This window comes from Manis javanica, chromosome 1, assembly GCF_040802235.1.
Source record: "Manis javanica isolate MJ-LG chromosome 1, MJ_LKY, whole genome shotgun sequence".
In the NCBI taxonomy this organism is placed as follows: Eukaryota; Metazoa; Chordata; class Mammalia; order Pholidota; family Manidae; genus Manis; species Manis javanica.
In genome coordinates, this window is record NC_133156.1 from 36,144,943 (window position 1) to 36,166,486 (window position 21,544).

Sequence of the window (21,544 nt, forward strand, 5' to 3'; positions counted from 1 at the left end):
TCGTACCTTTCCAAAACAACAAACAAACCAAAATAAGTCCTCAATGCCTCACCAGGCTATTGTAAGGATTAAATAAAGTAATAAAAATAGCTCTACTGTGGACAACATGCTAAGTACTTCACATGCCTTATCTCATTCAGTCCTCACAAACCCCAGGAAGGTAAGGCAATAAGCTCCCTCCCATTTTTAGATAAGGAAACTGAGGTTCAGAAATGTTCAATAACTTGTGTAGGGTCTCTTGGTCACTGCTTTGTTCTATATCCTTAAGAAGTCAAAGTTAAAGAGACAAAGGGAAAAACACAGCTCCCTATTTGACCTTGGGCAAGTCCTTCCCCTTGTGGGCCTCAGTTTCCCCTTCTGTAAAATGAGGGAAATGTTTGGATGTTGGGTAATGATCTTTGAGGTCCCAGTGTTACGGGGTGCTTTGAACATTTCAGTGAACATAAGACTTCTGGAACTCCTCGAAAATCCATTGCCTTCCGTTGTCCATTCTGTGGGGATAAATGTGCATTTCTGTTTGTTTTAATAACATTTGTAGGAGCTTTATATAGTGTCTATGTCTGCTTATATTAGACGCTGTGTATTATAGTTAAGAGTCTTTCACTATTTCCCATATAAACCTTATTTTTTATGGGTTTGGGAGAGCTCAGCTGTAAAAACTCTCTCGACTGAAAAAAATCTTTTTTCAAACAAATTAGGTTTAAATCAGGAGGCTGGTTTCAGACACTTTAGAACCTACATATTTTTTCTTCCCAGTCACTTTTCATTTAAAAATTAGATTGGCTGATTTCTTAGTTTCATTTCTTTTATGAGGATCTAGCAAGACCATGAACTTAGCTGCGGGCTGCCTAAAAGGAAGGGACGCAGAGCCTTCCCCAGGAGGGTCCTGGGGCCTGACGTGTGCAGACCGCCTTCTTCTGGCCCAGCTCATGCTCAGACTGGCTGTGGGGCCCTGCTGGGTCATTTCACTTCTCTGGGTCTTCTTTCTCCTTCTGTCCCCGAGGAGCATTGATTTCTGCCCTGCTCCCTCTAGTTTATGAGGAGAAAAACACGTTTATAGAAGCGAAAGTATCAAGGAAAGGTGAACACATTCTACAAACATTAGAGGCTGGTGCAAAGAATGACATACTGAGTTTTTCATCAGCAGAAAGTAGATCTTTTATAATCAGAGTGTTGCACTCATAAAGGGACCTAGAGATTGAGGAGCCCACTCCTTTCTTATTCTAAGATGGGATCCACTCTGAGGACAGTGGAAGGGAGTTACAGGTAAAAGCTGGAGTTAGAACCCCGGATCTCTTCACAGACCTCCTCCTTTCTTTCTCTACCTTACTTTGGGGACCAATAAAGATCAGGCTAAGGAGACTGTATTTGTATACACACACGCACACAATTGGTGCCTGAGATGTGGGGGAAAACCAAAACCTCTGGAGGCAGCCAGACCTGCCCTTTGGTGTAAGCCCAACCCCCTTTTGCTGTCTGTGACCTTGAACAAAGTTCTTCACCTCTAAGCCTCAGAGGTTTCACCATTAACCTCATGCAATCTGGGTGAGGCTTAAATGAAATAATGCATTCTAAGAGCCTAAACAATTTCCTTAACAAATTTTAGCTATTACTCTTTTGCTTATTTCATGCATTAATAACTATATGGACTGTGCGGAAGAAATGATAAACTCTTCAAGAAAAATATTGAGCTATTACTGTTATGCTTATTTCATGCATTAATAACTATATGGACTGTGCAGAAGAAATCATAAACTCTTCAAGAAAAATATTTATTATGGTATATTAATTGGTGGTGATTATTAGCATTCTTTCTAATTCATTATGGTTATATCCACAGTGCCTAGCACAAGGTAGACACACTCAATCAATGTATGTTGAATAAAGTTTACTGAAAGTACCCTGGTCCCAGAAGAAATCAGAAGGAAATTGCAGCTTTATTTTTATTGTAAAAGAGATCCTTATTCATTGTAAAAAAAGAAAGTGAAAAATATAAGCGGGAGGAAAGTCAAAATTGTCCTTATTCCCACAACTTGGAAGTATACATGTTCTGATACATATTTTTCCACATTTTCCCCCACAAAATTTATTTAGCTAGTTGGTGTAAAGTAGGTCACAATGGACAGTCTTTAATAAACTGGGTTTGTTTTCCCCCTATAATATATCATGAACAATATCCATGTTGATTCCCACCTTTTTTCTAGCTTCTTGCTCAGCAGTAAACCACTATACTAATGAATTTGTTTAACCAGTTCTGTAATTACAGCACATCAGGGTCCTTTCCTATGTTTTGCTCTCTAGTAGCGTAGTCCTTTCGTGAAAGCTTTGTAACATCAGTGAGTAGTTCCTTAGAATAAATTCTTGGGATTTATTTTTAAGTTTATGACAATTCCACCGATTTTAAAACAAACAAAAGGTGATGTTCTTAAATCAAAAATAATAATGACACTGTTCTGCCACAGCTGGAATGAGGAAGGTTTCTGGCAAACCGCGCTGAGACTTGGGAGAGAATAAGAAAGTGATTTCAGGGATACAGGGCTAAAGAAGTGAGAGGCTTGGTACCCAGAAGAGGGGAGAGGAGCTGGACCCCGAGACTGGAGACCCTGGGCCAGACTTGCTCGTGAAACTTGGGAGCAGCCCCCTTACTCTCTGGGGGCTTGACCTTCCCATCTGGCGGTAAGGGCTGGAAATGTAGCTCGCGCCCTCCAGGCCCTTGGAGTAAGGCTTGGGGAAAGTGGGGGTAAGTCCCAGAGACCTGCTCCACGGGCACCAGCCCTCATCTCCGCTCCTAGGCCCTGGGTCTGATACTGGGACGGGACACCGAGGAGGCTGAATTTGGGGCTTCACCCCTGTCTTCGCTAGGAGAGTTTGGGATCAGCTAATGGGGTTTCCGTGGAGGCCTGCTTATGCCAAACTCGGGTCTGGCTTCGGCGGGCGGTACCCCTCGGTACCCTCTCTCCTTTTACTGGCCAAGGCTATAAGAAAGCAGGACCCGGGTGCGCATTCTTCCCGTGCCTAGGATACTTCACCCAGCTAAAAATAGTCGCGGGAGCTGCGCTCTGTGTTCAGCCAGAGGCTGGTCTGCAGACCAGGCTGGAGTCCTGGGTTCGAATTCAGGTAAGCTCCCTACGTGCTGAGGCACGCCGGCCTTCGGCTTGCTCCCGAGTCTCAGTTTCCCCACGCGTGCCAAGATTTCTAAGGGGCTTTCCAGCTGTTGAAAAGAGAAGAAATAAACCGAGTTTTCTGCTCCTCCCTGAAGGGCTTCGGGGCCTCGGGCTGGGGCTGGGGGAGGGGTGAGCGCGATCGGCTCATTACCGCGAGGTGTTGCCCTAGTTAAATAGCGGGCCTGTTTGATCTGGCGGCGGGTGGCGAGAGGAAAAAAAGAAAAAGGTAGGGGGTAGGAGTGGAGAGACGCTCACACCTCCCCCACGGTTTCCTCGCGCCCATAAAACACCTTTTATTAACTCCTTCGCGTCCGGGAAGGCCCGCGTGGCCGCGCAGCCCCTGCCACGGTGTTTACAGCCCGGACTAATGGTCCCCATATTCACCCCGATGCTGGGGCCAGACGCCCAGCGCACGCCTGATCCCGGAGCTGCCCGGGGTCCCCTTTCTCGGCCCCAAGCCCCAAGCCAAGGGCCTCCAGATCCGGATGTGGAGCAAGAAAGCGCCAAGTGACCCGCGCGCGTCCTCGAGCCTCGCTGGTGGTGAGCGCCGGAGACCTGTGCCAGCACCGCCGATCCGGCGTCCGCTCGGGCAACCATGAGAGCTGTTAGAAGACGAGAAAGCGCTTAGCTTGGTGCCTAGCGCACAGTTGCGCGCAAAGCTAGTTATGCCTGTACACTAGTGTTCGGAGACACCTAAAGGCCCGTGTTTGCCCGCGCCAGTTTAGCTTAGCACACACCGGCCTTGACCAAGGCGCACTCTTTTGAACAACCCTATATCCAACCATGGGTGCGCGGGGGGCGGGGCGGGGGGCGGCAGAAACCAGCTCTTCTGCTCAAGTGCAAGAATTAATATGCACATAACCCCCATCCCTTTTGTACAAAACCATATGCTTTCACAAATATTTATTGTGGGAGAGAAGTCGAATTGTCTCAGTTTACCCACAAACACAAGCTTATTTTACTCGTGGATGAAATAATAGCTGCTACGACTTGTCGAGCCCCTACTCGGTGCTGGGAGCTGTGCTCGGCAGACCCTGTTCGGCCCCTGAACAGCGGAGGGGCTCCGGGTGAGTTCCTGCACCACAATACACACAAGTATATGTTCAGAATTTCGCACACACGAACATATTCCCGAAAGTGCCCCCTCTTCCGAGCTGCACTGCTCTGAGATGTGTTGGTATGTGTGACAAACCACCTTCCAGTTACCCCCAAACCAGTGCCTGCAGACACTAGTGTGCATTCCAAGACAAACCCAAACGCCGACCCCACATAAATGTTAGCAGGTCCTTTCTGGGTCTAATCCGTTGCCAGTTTTATTTTCTGTGAGTTCCCTAGAGTTATCCTGTCCTGCTAGTATATTCTAAAGAGAACTTTGTTATGCATTCCAGGAATAAATCTTTTTATCGGTCCCCCTCCCGTGATTTTATTTGTAGTTTGGATTGCCGTTTACCAAAAGAAAGGTAGGAACAGGAGGCTCTCCACCTAGCAGAAACCATGGAAAGGGTGGGTTTACCCACCAAGACATCACACAGGCTTCCTCTGATTTCAGAAATTCTTTTATTAGTCAAGAGCATAGATACTGCTTTGGCAAAGGGAGGGGTCAGTGAGTGGTCATATAGATTTGAGGTAGAAAAAGGGTAGGGATGGAGGAAAAAACAAATACCTGAGCACAGCAGGCATGGTAGGTAGTTTAAATACATAAAAACTTTTCAACACAGGGAAAAGTTTTTATTTACAAAGATAGAGGGAAAAAATGAAGCAAGGAGAAAGAGAAGTGAGAACGGAACAAAGAAGGACGGAAGAAAGGAAGAAAAGGAAGGGAGAGAAAGAGACAGAGGAAGGAAAGAAGGAAGCGTTTTCCTTGGAACTAATTTAAGAAGTGCAGCGACAACAAATAAAATAAAATAAAATAAGATAAAATAAAATAAAATAAAATAAAAACACCACTGCTTGAAGGAGGACAAAAAAGACAGCCTTCCGTCTTCCTGGTTTGCTTCTCTTTCCCTGGCAGAAAACTATTGATTCCTCTTATTGCATTTTAATTAGGGAAAAGAGCCCTCGAGGGTTTTGACACGAAGCGGAGAGAGGATCGAAGAAGAGAGCCAGAGAGCACAGCGGGGAAGGAAGGCGTTGGGGTTTCTGAATTTGCCCGGATGGGTCGGAAGGGTGCGTTTCAGCGCGCTTGGGTCCCGCAGTCCCTCCCTCCCGCAACGTGCAGTCAAGAGCTGCCGTCTTGGTTGCGGGGGTTGGATATATATATATTTCTCTTTCTCTTAATGTATTAGAAACAATTTCAAATGACATTGCACGTGCGATCCAAGTGTGTTGATGCAGCCAGCGACCGGCCAGCGCGCAGCGGGGTGCGGCCCTAGACACCCCCGGAGCGCGGAGCCCGGCACCCGCCGCCTTCCTCTGCTCCTGGGGCTCTGGGCTCGCACAGCCGCGGCGGGGTCCTCGGCGCGGCTGCGGCTCACTGGTTTAGCTCCAGCGCCCAGACTTGTTGCGGCCAGCCTGTGCGCCCCTTAATCCTCTTCTCGCCGGGGCCCAGGGCGGGAGGGAAGCCTTCGTGCTGCTGCTGCCGGAGACACACATAAGAGAAGAGGCGAGAGACAGGTTTAGATTTTTCTGCTCCGACCGCCTGGGCATAGAGTGGGGGTGGGGAAAGGTAACTGGAAGCCTTTGAGTAAGTGACGGTTTTCTGTTGGCCAAGTAGGCAGGCAGGCTTATAAATTTGCCTTTATGTGCCGAGTTCCCGGGGACCGGGATGGGCTGGGCGGCTTCTGCAGATCTGGTAACGAGAATTTTCTGTGCCTGGTGAATTTGATGCTGCTAGTTTTGGCTTTATGGCACCAAAGGAAACAAGTTTTCCCGCTTGCGAACCTGATTCCCCAACAGGTCCCGTCAACTTTCCAACTTAGGTTGGCGTCGGGGCTTGCACACTGAGTTGTTTTCCCTGGAGCCGGCGCTGGGAGCCTCAGAGGCCTAGGTGAAGGCGAGGGGAGTCGGCCAGGCCCAGCATCCCTGTCCCCGCTCTCTAAGCTGGAACCAAGCGGTGCTACTTAAAGAGGCGGCGACGCGCTGAGGGGGGAGGGGGGATACGCCCAATAACTGCCTTCCCCGAGGCGTCGCCAAGGCCTTGCACCTCTTCCAGCCCAGGGCGGCGGTTCAGAGACTCGATGCCTATCTGTCTTTCCCAGTCTTCCCAGGTGAGAGTTCCCTAGTTTACCGTGGCCCCCGAGGGTCCGAGAAAACCAGGCAGGGCCCTCCAGTCAGCTCCTGAGGCAGGCCTGAGAGCGCCGAACTGGACCAGTTGTACAGTCTGGCAGTCACCCCTCTCAGAGGTCCCACGGCCCTGGGCCAGCAGAATCGAGCTCCAGAAAGTTTTGCCCTCAAGAGAATCGAGAGAGGCCGAGTAGGGATTGCCATCTCCAGAGCCAAAAAGTGTTGGTGAGACTTACGGCTCTTGACTGTTGGTGTTTACACACTAAACCATCAAGGTCCGCCTTGGCTTGGAACCGTCCTGTGGGAGTGGAGCAGTGGAAGGCGCTCTGGACTGCGGGTAGAAGACCTGACTTGTTTTACCCCAGCTTCACTTCTGACTCTCTGGGAAGGTGGCCTTCATGTCCTGTCCCACCCTGGTCTCCTGGGATAGGAAACCACCTGGACCTCGTTTTCCCCACCTGTACAATGATGTAAGTAGACACCCCTCCCCAGCAAAAGCCCTTTGAAAGAGTTAGAGTCCATAAGCATAAATTCACACTAAAGCAAATTAAAATAATGAACTCTTACAGCGCTCTTAACCTGGCTTCCCGGAGAGCCCAGGGATGGATCTGGACCCCTCAAAATTGGAAGCGAAATACATGATGTGTGCATTTTCTCGGGAGCTGAAACTTCCAACGGATTCTGAAAAGGAACCTTATGACCCTCTCTGAGGTTAGGATTCTGTCTTCATTCAGTCTTATAAAAACCCTTCCCCACAATACAAATTAATTCAAATATGAACATGCCTCCCTTCACCCACACAATCCCACCACTGCAACCATCTCAGAACTCCCCGTAGCCTCTCAAAATCGCACATTTGGCAACGCAGACTCCTTCCAGGGTGCACACAGCCTGCGGGTGCTCAGTGAGCCCGCGCCCTTGGCTGCAGCCTACAGGCCTCCGGACTTACCAGCTCCCTTTTCCGTTTGCTTTCGCGGCCGCCATCCGCCTTCTTGAGTTCGGCCTTGAAGGCTTCAGGGTCGCCGGCCTGCGCGTCCTTGGCCAGCACGTCCATCAGGTAAGCGATGTAGCTGGTAGCTAGGCGCAGAGTCTTGATCTTGGAGAGCTTGGTGTCTGCAGGCACGTTGGGGATGCACTCGCGCAGCTCGGCGAACGCGCTGTTAATGCTTTCCGTGCGCCTCCGCTCCTTCTTGGGTCCTGAGCCTTTCCGCCGGCCCAGGCGGCCGCCGAGCGTCTCCAGCCGCCCGGGGCTCTGGCCTGGCCTGGCGTCCGGATTGTACGCGGCGGCGGCCGCCGCGGCTGTGGGCGGTGGCCCGCCGGTGGGGAAGTCCGGGGCAGCGTCAGCGGGGCTCAGCAGCCAGCTCTGGAAGTAGGGCCGCTCCTGGTGACAGCGTGAGGCCGGGCCGAAGAGGAAGGGCTCGTGGAGCATGGGGTGCGCGGGGTGCGGGTGGTGATGGTGGTGATGGTGGTGATGGTGTGCGTAGCTGCCCACGAGGTTCATGTTGGAGCGGCCCCTGGCCTGCGCCGCCAGCTCGATTAGCGCCGCCCCATGCGCCCCAGAGACTGCCGGGGCCACCCGTGGGCTCTGGGGCGGCGCTGTGGTGGGCGCCGGCTTTAGGAGAGTCCGCGGCAACGCTGAAGACAAGACGCGCAACCCCGCTGCCTTCTTGCCTGTTTCTGTCGCTGGCGAGGACGCCAATGCAAAGAGACCTGTTTAACCCTTCTGCGGCCTCCCCTCCAGGGCCTGGCTTATATAAGGCCGCGGCTTTGATGTCAACTTCACCCTAGAACCAATGGCAGGGGGGCGGGGAGTAGGAAAGGGGGGTGGCCGTCCCTGGTTTTAAGCTTAGCTTGCTCCACTCGCCTCTAGGCCGCCTTCGGGGACGGGGAGGCAGCCACGCCTCCCCATCCCCCACTCCAGTTCCCGGCTTGGGGGAGGCTGGGGCTACATACTTGAAACACAGGCCTGTCAACGCCCTGGTCGGTGGCTGCCACCCCATCTCTACTGACCCAAGGAAAAGAATCTAGAATCATTGAGCGAAAAGGCCTTCAACTAGAGCCCACGCCTTTGATTTTACAGATAAGGATACTGAGGCCCAGAAAAAAATTCTAGTTTCTAGACTGCAGAATTCAAAATAGGAATTACAGTGGCTCCCAATCCCGAGATCCATATGCTCCACTCCACGGCAGGACCAGAAGTTGGGAGGCAGGATAGGCCCTAACATTTCTCCCTGAGCACCCCCAGCCCTTAGTCATTGCCACATCAGGCGGTATTGGGAGCAGTTTGTGTACCTAGCAGCGCATCCGCCAACACTGGTCAAGTCGTGTATAAAACCGAGCTGACAACAAATGAAGGGAGAAGGATCCTGGGGGGCCGGGGTGGTGGTGGTGGAACCCTGTGGGAGTAAAAGCCCACAGACATTTACTCTGGTTCCGGACTCCAGGGCCTGAGATCCACTCTTCTCACCTCCTGGGAGTTTGATCCAGTCCAAAGGGCTGACGCAGTGGAGGTCTCCTCTCTTCGGGACTCAGACGGAGCACGGCTAAGTTGGGCACTCCGCTTGAGCATGTTCCATTGTCTAAAGACACCGCGAGAAAGCGTTTGGCGGTAAACACGGAGCAGACGAAGACCTCCACACTCTACGCGAGGCTTGCACAGCAGTAGAAACACAACGCTTGGCATCTCACACCCACCCACGCAGAGCGATGGTCCTGGCTGCAGAAACCTCTACTCCTTTCAGTCCCGGTCGGGGCCATTCCCCGCCTGTTGGATTCTTTCCACGGGGGGCTTTCCCAGGGCTCGTATTCGGGACCTGGAGATCCCGTGTCGCGGTGCTTGGCAGCTGGAGTTCTCAGTCTAACCTGTCCTTGCGGTAGCTTCTCAGCTGACGTCCTCAAACCCGAGTACCTCCATCCTCACCAACCTCTCTCAGCCAACCCTCTTCCCAAGGTGGGGTAGAAGGAGTGTGCCTTTCTCTCAAAAGCAATATCGAGGCAGGGTGAAAAAAGAAGGTAAATATACGACCGCACTTTTTAGAATGCAAATACCTTCCTTCACCCATTCACTCAACAGTTATTTATTGATTACTGTATGTGTGCCTGGCTCAGAGGAAGGAAGGTCAACTCATTGTACAGATAGGAAAAGAGAGACCCAGAGAAAATGAACGTAGCGAGTGTGGATTCGTGGTATTCCTCCCTGTACACAGGAATAAATGGGTAGGGGACGAGACACTAGAGCCGGGCCAAACTCTTGGTCCAGAGCGGTTCCACTTGTGGGGGCCCCGCAGAGCTGTGGGCCCTAGAGGTGCGTGGGGGAGGGGCTCCTGGTTTCTTGCCTGAGGCGGGCTGGAAACCCGCCGCGCTCACGGGCGCCTGGCGCCAGCAGCGCTAGGGTAGGGCCGAGCTCGGAGCCGAAGGCTTCCTGGGAGGGAGCGCCCGACGCCCGGTTCAGCAGCAGCTCCGCGGGGTCCCGCGCCTCCCTGGCCTGGAGGCGTTCTTGAGAGAGAGTGTGCATGAGAGAGAGTAGTTACTCCGTTCACGACCTCAGTCTTCAACATACACTCAGCCTTCGTCCTAATCCAAGCACAATCCTCACCTGCAGCCTCTCATAGTGGCACAATTGAACCTACGATTTCACATGCACATGGGCTCACAAATAATCATTGGTATACACAAAAACCCACATATTCATATGGGCACCAAAGAGTATGCGTATTCTCTTGGTGACACATTTACATGCAGAGGACCCACAGCATTTCAATATTCACGCATTCCTAGAATTGTACTCATTATCTCTGTCACCCACAGGGCACACATCACCAGATGTGTGACAGCTAGGAGCCACTCCTAACCCTACACGCAGGCATGCTAAAGATACCATCATACAGTAAGGCACATAAATTTTACATAAATATTACACAGCTGCAGGGAGTTACACATAGTCTTACTGTCACAGTTGTGCACGGGTACAACCAGTTTATATCCTTTTACAATTCCCCATAATTGTATTCACAGGACAAACTTCCCAAAATGACATCATACATTACATATATTCTTAGTGGTGCAACTAAACTCTCAGGTCCACGAACATATCCAGGTACACACAACGTCACTATCACTACTATATATGCACAGGTGCTCAGAAATAGGCATGATCACATGTTCATATGATACACAGAGGCACACAGATTTCAAACACTCAATTTGACATATATTCTCTCTCCCATATAGCCGCAATCCCAAGCCCTAGAAATGAAGTTGAACAATATATGCATATTGTCACAGCACTCACATAGGTACACGCAATTCTACCCCCCTACTCACAAACTCACAGCTCCAGCACCCACCCACATGTGTCCCAACTGCTTTCTCCCACACAAATCACTGAGAGCAGTATACACTCCCCAGATATCTGGCCTGTTTAGTGCTCTAGGGAATGCATTATCAGTACTGGATGAAGTCCCAGTCCCATGAGACATTTTAAGGGCCCAGGAGAGAGAGCACCTGGCAGCTTCCCGTGGATGACTTAGTTAAATAGCAAGGTGCTCCAAGCCACCTGGGCCACAGGAAACTCTGCTCCCACCTCCCTGTGTGGGAGTCGCATTGTCAGCCCAGCGGTGCCTGTACTGGGAGGGGAGCCTGGAGGCCCTGGGGACCCGCTTGGGCTCTAGGTTGAGTGACCTGAAGCAGGATGGATCGCCAGTGAGATTGCCTGCTTAGATGGCAAGGTACCTAGCCTCCAGACTTGGCCTTCTGGAAGACCCCAAAGTGTTTTTAACTCCAGCCTGAACTCAGGTGTGTTTGGAGTATGGTAGAAGGTGACAGTGGGGACCCTGGTAAGGATGTTCTCTCTCTCCACCTCAGGCTAACTGGTGTAGGGAGCAGTCTGGAATCCAGGAGTTTGGCCGAAATTGCCCCAGTCTGATAGGCAAGGCATATGCCTTGAGTTCTGGCTCTGTCTAGCATTTCACTGTGTTCCTTTTTCTCTCTGAGCCTCAATTTCCCCAATTTCTGAAGAAGAGGAGAGGACTGACAGTCTGGAGTCCGTAATTCCCCTCTCCTGGCTGTTGCACGGATCCAGCCCTGGTTCCTCTCCCTGGACGCACGGACAGCGCTCGGCTCTGGGGCCTGGCTGGGAGGACCCCAGTCTCCCCCGGCCCACTTCCACAGGTGAAGGACCAGGAGCAGGGACTCTTGGGGCGGGGGGCTGGGTGGGGGGAAGAAAGGCGTGTGCTCCCTGCCAGTCCCATACTCCCCCATCCCGCTTTAGTTCCGTGCCCCGCAGTGCTCACCCAGACACCGCCTTCAGGTCTGGCGCTCGGAGCATTTTCGCGCTTCTTTCCTTCAGCTGCGCTAGTGAGGTCGGGCAGAACCCTCACCCCATTTCACAGGGTAGAGAACTCTGTACAGAAAGGTTAAAAGCTGTATTAAAGGAGGACTTAAGAGAGCCTGGCTAGGGAATCTGGCGCACCTGAGAGGAACCCAGCACTGCCTTCCTCCCCGGGTGATCCTTCAGATCCTGCTTCCTCCGCTGTAAAATGAAAGACAGTAGCCTCCCAGAGGCTGGTTTTAAGATTCCGCGAAATAATATAGCACAGTAACAGTAAACTTGGATAAATGGTAGCTCTGCTTTAAGGATGAATTTAACAGGGGAAGGAGTTACATGCGCCCACACGACTACATAGCCCTGGATAGGGAGGGGTCAGGCCGCGGGGCTCTGCTCACAGTGCCGCGTTTTGATCTAACCAAGCCTGTTTTGCCCATGTTCGAGTCCTTCTCTTTTCAGAACTTCCCTACAGAAGGCCACTGTCACGGCTGGAGGTGGGGGAAACCTAGCATTGCCCGCCGTGGGGATTGTGTTGCTAGAGACCTGAATTCCAGTTCCAGATCCCACCCCGTACGCCTTGCATTTCACTGGCTGTGTGGTTTGGAGAGGGGGCGGGGGAAGGCGGGTTCCTGCCTCCCCCAGGACTCAATTTCCCCATCTGTACAGTGGACCGGCTGTACTCGAGCCTCTGAGCAACTGCGGCCTCTACCGTGGATTCCCGCCCCTGCACTCCGCTCCTCCCTTCACTATGCCCCCCGGGACTGGCAGGCCTCGGAAAGCCTGCGCCACGGCGCCTACCGCAAAACCTTCTCCCGCCCCGTCCCGTGACCTTGACGCCACCGGCAATCCCCGCACCGGACCCCTTATCTAAATAGGGCCGTAAATCAAGGACCTGTCAGGGAGCGGGTAATTACAGGAACTCCATAAAAAGGACCCGGCCGGCCGCCTGTTTATATTAGCGCGGTGTAAAATATTCTCGCTGTCTTGGGGAATCGCGTCTCGCAGTAACGCGCCATAAATCAGCCCGCGGGCCATTTACCCCGCAGCTTGAGAGCGCAAATCCCTTAAACATTTCTCTGCTGTATCTAAAGAGTGTCTAAGACTTTCCAATCTAGGTCAACCTGCTGCCAAGGACCAAAGGACAGGGCACGGAGGAGACAGAAAGCGAGTTGATTTCTCCTAAAAGCTCATAGGGTGAGAGGCCTCTAGCCTCCGCTGGTTTGGGGGAGTACCAAATCTCTTGAGAGATCGTGTTAGGACCAATGGGGAAACCGGCCTAGAGAAGGTAAGGGGCTTCCCTAAGGCACACAGCCAATGAGTGGCAGAGCCTGGCTAGAGCCCAAACCTCTAGGGAGACCACGTTTCGATGTCAACCCATCTCCTCTTAGTACCCCCTTTCCTGGTCCGGTCAGAGAGGGCCCAAGCTACAGGCTGACGTTCTATTCTCCACCTTTTAGCTTCTGGGGTCCCTGAGCTTTCTGTAACTGTGCACAGAATTATGTATGGATACTCTAGTGTGCAAACCTCTGATTCCCACGCGATCCCCTTGTTTTAACGGTGGCAAAACATAGCCCATATAACTAGAAATCGAATACCTTCCGTTGTTAAAATTATCCATTTTTGTTTATCTCCCTCACACTCCTTCCTAAAGAAAAACTGAGGAGCGGGGTGCTGTCCTTAAGTTTGTAACAGCCTCAAAAATACAAAATCTATTTAAGTTGAATCTGACGCTGCCCATTGTGTAATGAGTAAAATCAAGCTTATGGAAAAAGAATATTAAATTTTCCGTGTCTTCCCTTGGGGGCTGAAACCTGGGGATTCAGAGGGAGAATTAAACATCTTCCTCCCCCATTCCCTTTCTCTTCCGAAGTCCGTAAATGACAACGTGTTTACACAAGTTTTTATGTCGTCTGAGCTTCGTCCCGGCTCCGTTTCCTCCTCTGTGTATTTTCCGCGCAGAGAGATGTCTGCTTCGGGACGCATTCAACCTAAACAGAACCCCGTCTGATTGGAAAATGTATTTATTTGAAAAATCGTAACTCACAGTTTTGGTGAAAACGGCCCCCAAATTTATGGGATCGCTTGGGGCGCGGTGGTCGTAAATTAAAGAGCCTTGTACACCCCCCTCCCCCACCCCGCCCCCGGCACGTTCCCGCAGCAGCTCCGGGCAGGGTCCGCAGCACCGGGAGACAGGCCTCTTCCCGGCGCACTCAGGTCCTCAGCGGCCCTCCCTGCTCCGCTTCCTTGCAGGGGTTAGTTGAGTGCAGCAGGCAGGTGGATTTCATTCCGGTTCCTTTCACCCGGTCCGGCTGCTTGCCGGGCAGCGTCACCTCTGGTCAGTCCCGCAGCGATCAGTTTCAGGTGGTCAATTTACGTGTTGTGTTCGGCACCAATCTGTTTTAAGCATATCGGGTTTTTTCGTTTAGCGCACGCTGGTTAGTTTCGTGGTGCTGGGTTGCTCCGCAGGTGGAGTATAGCCGGCCCCTAACCGACTGATCAATTGTGTGCTGGGCTGTTTTACGCCAAGAGGTTTACTGGTCAGGATCCTGAATGTCAGTTTCACCTCCCGGCCGTTGCTTTCCAAGTCAGGGAACCTTTTTCCTTTCTCAGTCCAATCTGAATTCCGAAGGAGGACGGAATCAAATCACCCACCCCACCGCTCTCCTGGATCCTGCTGCTTGCCCGTCCAACTGAGGACTGGGGAAAAGCTGGAGCTGGGAACGCGTCCCCAGTAACAGTCTGCTGGCCCTATAAGCTGGGGAGTCCTGTAGCCCAGGCAGAGCTGGACGCATGGGGCCTTCGAGATCAATCATGCAGTCTGCTTTCTCCCGGAAATACAGGCCTGAGCCGAATCTCTCCGTCTTTTTTTACTAAGGATCGTATGCTTCTCTGGCAGCGGGGAATGGGGCAACCTCTCAGCTTGAGGCTTGTCCATGTAAAAGCTGCTATCTCAGAGAGGGGTTTGGAGATTCATCCAAAACTTTTGTGATCCTTTCCCTGGAGTAGGCAAAGGAGCGGTCGGAGGGACGCAGCTCTGCTCAAGGATAGCATCAAGTAGTGAGGGAACCCGAGGTCCTGGGGCAGCTCGTCCTGTCCTTGCCTCTCGGCCCGCCGCTGCCTGCCTCCCAAGCCCGTCGCTTGCTGGAGCCTTCAGCCACTACCTGCCAGGACTGACCTATAAGCGCAGCAGCACTTGGTTCAAAGAAATGCAAAAAATTTCGGTAGAGAAAACCAGTCGGATCAACCTAGTCCGTTCTGGAAGATGAAGAACTGGTGTGAGGTAGAATGGGTCAGAAATGGTGAGGGGAAAAGAGGGCTCCTCTTCCACCATCCTCCCTTAAGTTGGGGTTGCTGATAGAAGGATAGCGCCTCCTTCCTTGGACCTCAGTCCTCGGGATGAAGATGGCCTTGCTCTAATGGGTCCCGGGTTCCCCACACTGGCCCGCGTGCTGCTGGCAGAACCGGAACAGGATACAGACTTTCTGCCTGGAGGCAGAGGTATTTTATTAATCCTGCGCAGTCTGGGCTTGTCTGACCAAGAAGTCTGCAGGAGCCTGAGAATTTGGGCACTGGGTCGGGGGACAGATCAGCTGCTGGCTACACTGAGTGGTGAATATTCTTGGCTCCTCAACCCTTTCCTTCCGCCGGCAGGGATTCAGAGATTGAGTCTGCGGGCAAGAAAATATCATTATTAGTCTTATTATTTTAAATGGGGCCAGGCTACATCTGTCATCTTTCACATAATGGTCAATTGTAAACACACTTTAAAAGAGAAAAAAAGGGAGGGGGGTTAATGTTGACGCTGGGTAAATGCTTAGCTTTGGGGTTGCTGGGGAATTGGCAGACTCTCCTGTCGTTTGGGAGAGATGTGAAGTGCTTAGTGTTTTTTGCTTTTTCCATTGAATTTTGTAAATCTCTCAGGGGTCTTCTTTGTCTCTTTAGCTTAACAAGGGAAGTCCTTTCTTTAAAAGTTAAGGATCGATAAAAGGACCTTGGCTTGGGAAAGGAGAAGGAATGGGGGAGACTCACCACTTACTTGGGAAACTGAGTCTTGACCTCCCCACTGTCTGTCGGCCTTCTTAGCGGCTCCTCCCCAGTTCCAGCCTCTTTCTGCCCTCCTGTGGCAGAATGTTGCTCTGGGGGTGGAGATGATAAGTCAAGTGAATGATGGAAAAACCAGAAATCAGAAGAGAAAGGCAAGAGGTGTGAACGGTAGCTGGAAAAAGGAGAAGTGCACTTTGGTTTTACCACATTATCAAATATTAAAGCTATTGTCCATCCAAAAGTCTGATTTTGACCCCATCTTCCTGGTGTGAACATTGTTCCCTAGCCACGTGAACACCTGATCAGTCACCTGACCCACACACCACAGGACACAAGATTGACCTCATTAGCTTTCCAAAACCATCCAGAGTATGGAACAAAACAAGAAATCCCACCCCCAAACTCAAACCAACTGCTGGTGGTTATTAAATTCACTTCCATCCATGCAAGCAAGGCCTCCATAAAGTCTATTCAAAAAAGAAAAAGAAAAAAAAGAACAACAAAGGTGGCAGAAGAAGAGAGAACAGAAAGGAAAGCCTAGAAACCAGAGCAGAAATTAATTTAATTACCTCTTTTTCCCTGCCATAAATTCCGCAGAGGAAATCAAATCTTTCTGTGTATGTGTATAAAAACCAATCAGTCTACGAGCTCGCCAAAACCCATTATGTCTTAAACTGGATATCCTAATTGAATGAATCTGAATGTACGAGGTGACCAGGCATCCACTGAGCCAGGTTTTTCCAAGGGCATTTGCCTCAGATCCAGAGAGGATAAACATGGGTTGGAACCACACACTGATCAGCTTGCCTGTGGAGAGGGGGAACTTTCTTAGCCTGGGTGCTGGCAGATGCATCCTAACATTTTGCGTCAGATTGTAATGGAATATTTCTCATAAACAGTCAAGTGTCTCTTCCAGCCACTCACCTGACATGTTTCTTGTTGTTTAACTTCAGATTTGACAGATGATGATAACATGGAAAAGAGAGAGGTTACAAAACACTGAGTGCTGTGAGGCTGGGTGGTGTAAAGGGCGTCTGCTGGAGAACTTGGACAGGGCTGTGATTTGTAGGCCCCGAAAATGCTGTTATGCAATGGCAGCAAGCAGGGTGCTGGGAGAGGAGCGCATTGTGTGGGAGGGGAGAGGTACCTGGGAACCAGAACTTTGTACTGCCTGCTCTAGAAGATGTGCCACTTGTTTTATATCCCAGGTTGTGAGATGGAGAAGGCCCCCATGTTTCTTCTCCATGTCCGCCTGGCTTCTCTCTCCTTACCCCAGAGTGCACCCCCTCTCCCAGGAACCCTGATTTATAGCACCTGTTAAAAACACATAATGGATGCAATTAGCTGTGGCACTAGAGAAATAAAGGGAGGAGTTGACTTTATTCCAATAAAAGAGAAATGTGTTTGTTTTCTTGTCCTGAGTTCATTAATTTAAATTCCTGAGGACAACGAAAAAAAATCATTGCTGCTTTCTTTGCTATGTGGGAATCATCTGAATAGGCACTCATTCTTGAAGTTAAGCTGGTATCACAATCCCCTTCTTCAATACTTTTCCAGCGCATGGGTAGAAGAGGCATGGGCATGGGTCTACATTTTCAACAAAGCTCACTAGCTTTGAGAATACAATTTATATGTATATGGTAGGGACTCAAGAGTAACCTATTTACTGACATAAATTCTTAATTATGTTAGCTGTGTGACTCTAGCAAGCTCAGTTAAATGTGATACATGTCTGTGGTGGAAAATTTAGGAAATACAGGAAGAAAGTTAAAATTTCCTTGATCCTAACAAGCTATTTAAGCCCCCTGGGCTGTATCTTTCTCCAGTGAATCCTGAAGGAGACAAGGCTCTTGAATTTACCTGCCCTGCCCTTTACACCCAGCACACATCTGGCACATAGGAGGACTTCCAAAAAATATTAACTGAAAGAAATAGTTGGTTAAATGAAGCCGTGGAATTGTATGATCTCTAGTCACTTCCAACCCTGACATTCTATTTTTTGTTCTCTGCTCTAGGAAGAAAAAATGCCATTGCATAAACTCAGATATATTTGTCACTGGGACTCTTGACGTTTAAACGTGTGTATGTTTCTTCTCCATGTCTGTCACTTGATCTGACAGCTTTCCGTTTCCTCTATCAGATATTAGTTTAGGGTTGTCCTTGCCTGAGGCAGCCCAACTGTCACCCCGGACTGGAACTAGATGGGACTGTCTCACCTTGAACAAAACAAAAGGGTCAGAGTACATTTTTGGAGACCCCACCAAAATTGCACAGACAGCCCCAGAAACAGGGGAGTGGCGTGTTTGCAGCTCAAAAATGTGCAATTCTTTCCTGAAACCACAAGGCAGACCCCTCCCCTTCTCTCACAGCACACTATCAATGAAGACGGCTGCCTTAAGCTCTTACTGTATGCCATGCACTTCACATACATTTATCATTTCACCCTTACAGCAACACTATTAACTCCATTTTATAGAGGTAGGATTCAAACTCAGGTATCCATGATTCCAAAGTCCTGCTTTTAACTACCACAAGGATGTGTGTATTAGGAGTAGAAGGGTACTTAAAATGTTTAAGCTATTCTTATTTCTCCAAAAATATTTTAACAACAATGTATTCTCACTAAAGAAGGATATAAACATGTCACCAGAACAATGAAACTCTGTCCCATTCCCTCACCCCCTGACAACTATATACTAAGAATCTATCCTGATACTTGGGGTTTGTGTTCATTGGTGTAATAGTAGCGTTGGGTGTTCATCAGTTTGCATCTAAATAGATGATACATCATAACAAGGTTATGAAACCCATGGAGAGAGGAGCTAAATTTTCTCTTTCCTGATTTATCCCCTGCACTTATCATAGTACCTGCAACATAGTAATTATTCAACAAATATTTGTTGAATGAATGAATAGATGAATGGTGACTTGCCCAATACAGACAATTCTGAGGATATACCTTTGGTGCTATGATCATCCAGAAGCTAATCACAGAGTACAGTCCCATCAACAGGGGAGCTTAGGAAGACACAGCTGAAGAAACAATCTTTTAGGAGAAGAGCTGACATGTGGGATTTTAAAAATAAGGTCTCACCCAAATTGGTAAAATGGAACTAAGATAGATTCTCTACCTTCCTTAAGTCCCTTGCTACCACCTTCATAAGCAAGGTAATGTTTTCTGGTCTCAGCTCTGTGTCCCTTCATTATGAGATCCCAGGCGCCAGATACTCACCGGGGACCATCCACCAAAGGTCACGTAGTTGTATAGTCATAAGTCATGTGTCCATCACCAGGGCTGGCACTGCAAGGACCTCAGCCAAGGTCATTACAATGACTAGAGGTTTGTGTCCAGCTCTTGATTCTAGAAGTCATAGTTCGCACCTACTCCCATTTACATTTTTAGAATGAATTTCTAGGGAAAAAGCAAATATGCTCTAATGTTGAGTAAAAAATGTAGGACACAAAATTAAACATACTGAGCTTTTTTTTGTTTGCAAAACAACTTTATTTTTAAGACAAAGCAAATGGCATGAATCCACACCCAAGTGCAAGTGAAAGATTTCACTGGCCTTTAGAAAAGAGAAAGATGCACTCAGGTACTCGGTGTCAACTAAAAACCAGAACCATCAAATGGGCATATGAAAGAAGACACCCCAAAACAGCCATTATTGGTGGAATCATTGGAATTATGGATATCTTTATCTTTCATCAATTTTCCAAATTTATTGTAATGTTGTGTTTTATAATTACAGTTCTATAATTTAAAAATATATTCATACTCCAAACTAAATATACAGCTTAAAGTATAATTCCTAGGAGAGGAGACACTCAGTAAGAAAGAGTGCCAAGAAAAATAGTAACCACAATGATAACATTTATTTGGAACTTATAATGTGATAGACAATGTATTAAATACTTTCCATGGATCGCAAGTCATCTCAAAATATTTCATCAGAAAAGTGCAGTTACTATCCCCATTTTGCAGATAGAGACTGGAACACAGAGAATTTAAGTAACTTGTCCAAGGTTCCCCAGCTGGTAAGAGGCAGAGTTGTGATTTGAACTTGTTGATTCTCCAAGACATTTATGAAAGGCTGGAAAAAAGAGGGAGAGAGAGAGAGAAAGGAAAGACCTGAGGAAAAATACTGTCCCATGGGTAAGAATAGTTGGATCAATGAAATGGGTGTCTGAGCTTTCTGTTGTCTCACCGAGCATCTGCATCACCTAGGGGGATAGTTAGAAATGCAGAATCTTGGCTTCACTTCAGACCTATTGGATCAGAATCTGCATTTTTAAAATGTTCCATAGGATTTAGTGCACATAAAGTTTGGGAAGCCCAGTAATGGAAGATAGTTAACACAGAATCCATTTGGGGAAAAAAAGTAGAAAAATAACCCATTTGTGTTTATCTGGGCTGGAACCACCTTGTCAGGAATAAGTTGCATGATTCATCTTTCAAAGTAAAAGTGATGTCTGTTTTGTGGATTGGAAGGACACCTTAATAGCTTGCAACTAGAAATTTAATTTAAAAACAAAGAATAGAATAGAAAATACCATAGAGCATTTCATGGAGGAAGGGTAAGTATTATTGTATGAAACTCATTTCAAGTGTGTGTGTGTGTGTGTGTGTACTGGGTCTTGAGGCATAATGTCTATCTGGTATACTCTCTCTGCCAAAGAAAGTTTCATCAACTGGCCTTCATGCCATGGCCTGAGGCAGTCACAGAAGTCCAGCCTGACATACAGTGGTGTGGTAGATCTGCTTCCTATTTCTGATAAATGTATGAACTCAGAACCAAAGAATTGGGTGGGAGGGGATGGATGTTTGAGATATTATCTATCTTCCTGTCTAAATGCAGGAACATAGGCACAGAGAGGGGAAGGACTTGCCCAACATCACACAGCAAAATAGATTTATGCCTTTGGAAAGAAGAGCCTGATAACGTCAGGTCTTTCATTCCCTTTTTATCCCAACCATGAAAGACCTGAGATTCTGTGGGGGTCTGTCCAGGAGGCTGAGCAGCCTAGGGGACATGACTCTGGAATGTGTTGGGGAAACAAGACGCCTTCTCTTCCAGGCCCGACAAGCCAACAGGCCTATGTGTGGCCAGAAAGGGCTCTGATTATCTGCCGCTGCCTCTGTTTCGTTTGGTCTGTCAACTCTAGCAGCAAAGTGCCCCAAACGTGTGAGGCTTGATAAAGGTGGGAAGGTAAGAGGGTGGAGGTGGCAAGACTTCAGGGACCAGAGCTGGAGAGATGTTCCAGAATCTTCTGTGCTTCCTCTAAAGAGGCTGGGAAAGCCAGCCAGACCCTCCTCCTCCCTTCGCAGTCCTCCTCCCCGGGTTATGGTAAAGACCCCGAGCTTCCTTGGGAGGCTGTGTCTCCATCTCAAGGTGGAACAGAGTGAAGTCTTGAAACTTGGATGCTGAATCAGAGGATTTAGACTTTTAAAAAGAAGCTATCCTCCCATTCTTCCTTTTGTATTATTTTTTACTTCAAAAAGTAACACAGAGAACAGGGAAAGGAAACACCTATAATCCTACCACCCCCAAATAACTACGTCACTGTTATGACGTGTACAGTTTTCAAAATGAAGTGACGGGGTCTTCCCTGTTTTGATCTGCTCGCTCAACAACAGGTTGTGAGCCTTGCTTTACATTACCTGAATATTTGATCATAATGAAGAAATTTTGTTAGTTTTTTTATTTTAGGTGTGTCAGTGACTTTGTGCCTATTCTTTTTTTTTTTTTTTAAGTCTTTCTAGAGTTACATTTTGAGCAGTTTCTGA

The 21,544-nt window shown here is 48.9% G+C and overlaps 1 protein-coding gene and 1 long non-coding RNA gene across 4 annotated transcripts; both read right to left on the reverse strand.

Annotated features, from left to right (window-relative positions):
- Nucleotides 1-1,780: 1,780 nt before the first annotated feature.
- Nucleotides 1,781-8,752, reverse strand: HAND1 (heart and neural crest derivatives expressed 1). 3 transcript variants are annotated; one of them, XM_017678713.3, is made up of 2 exons: nucleotides 7,336-8,752; nucleotides 1,781-3,766 (listed from the first exon to the last, which is right to left on the reverse strand). In XM_017678713.3, exons 1-2 carry the CDS (start codon nucleotides 7,885-7,887, stop codon nucleotides 3,545-3,547), a joined length of 774 nt encoding a protein of 257 aa, XP_017534202.3. In that variant the 5' UTR covers nucleotides 7,888-8,752; the 3' UTR covers nucleotides 1,781-3,544. The 3 variants fall into 3 exon arrangements, with proteins under 3 accessions (XP_017534202.3, XP_036881087.1, XP_017534212.2); XM_037025192.2 differs by lacking the exon at nucleotides 1,781-3,766 and adding an exon at nucleotides 4,708-5,736 and having other exon boundaries at nucleotides 7,336-8,691; XM_017678723.3 differs by lacking the exon at nucleotides 1,781-3,766 and adding an exon at nucleotides 4,708-5,739 and having other exon boundaries at nucleotides 7,336-8,542.
- A 5,100-nt stretch (nucleotides 8,753-13,852) lies between these two features.
- On the reverse strand, nucleotides 13,853-17,054 carry LOC118973682 (uncharacterized). Its single transcript, XR_005063177.2, has 3 exons — nucleotides 16,326-17,054; nucleotides 15,749-15,848; nucleotides 13,853-15,380 (listed from the first exon to the last, which is right to left on the reverse strand). It is a non-coding gene; the product is annotated as an uncharacterized lncRNA (long non-coding RNA).
- Between the last annotated feature and the right edge of the window lie 4,490 nt (nucleotides 17,055-21,544).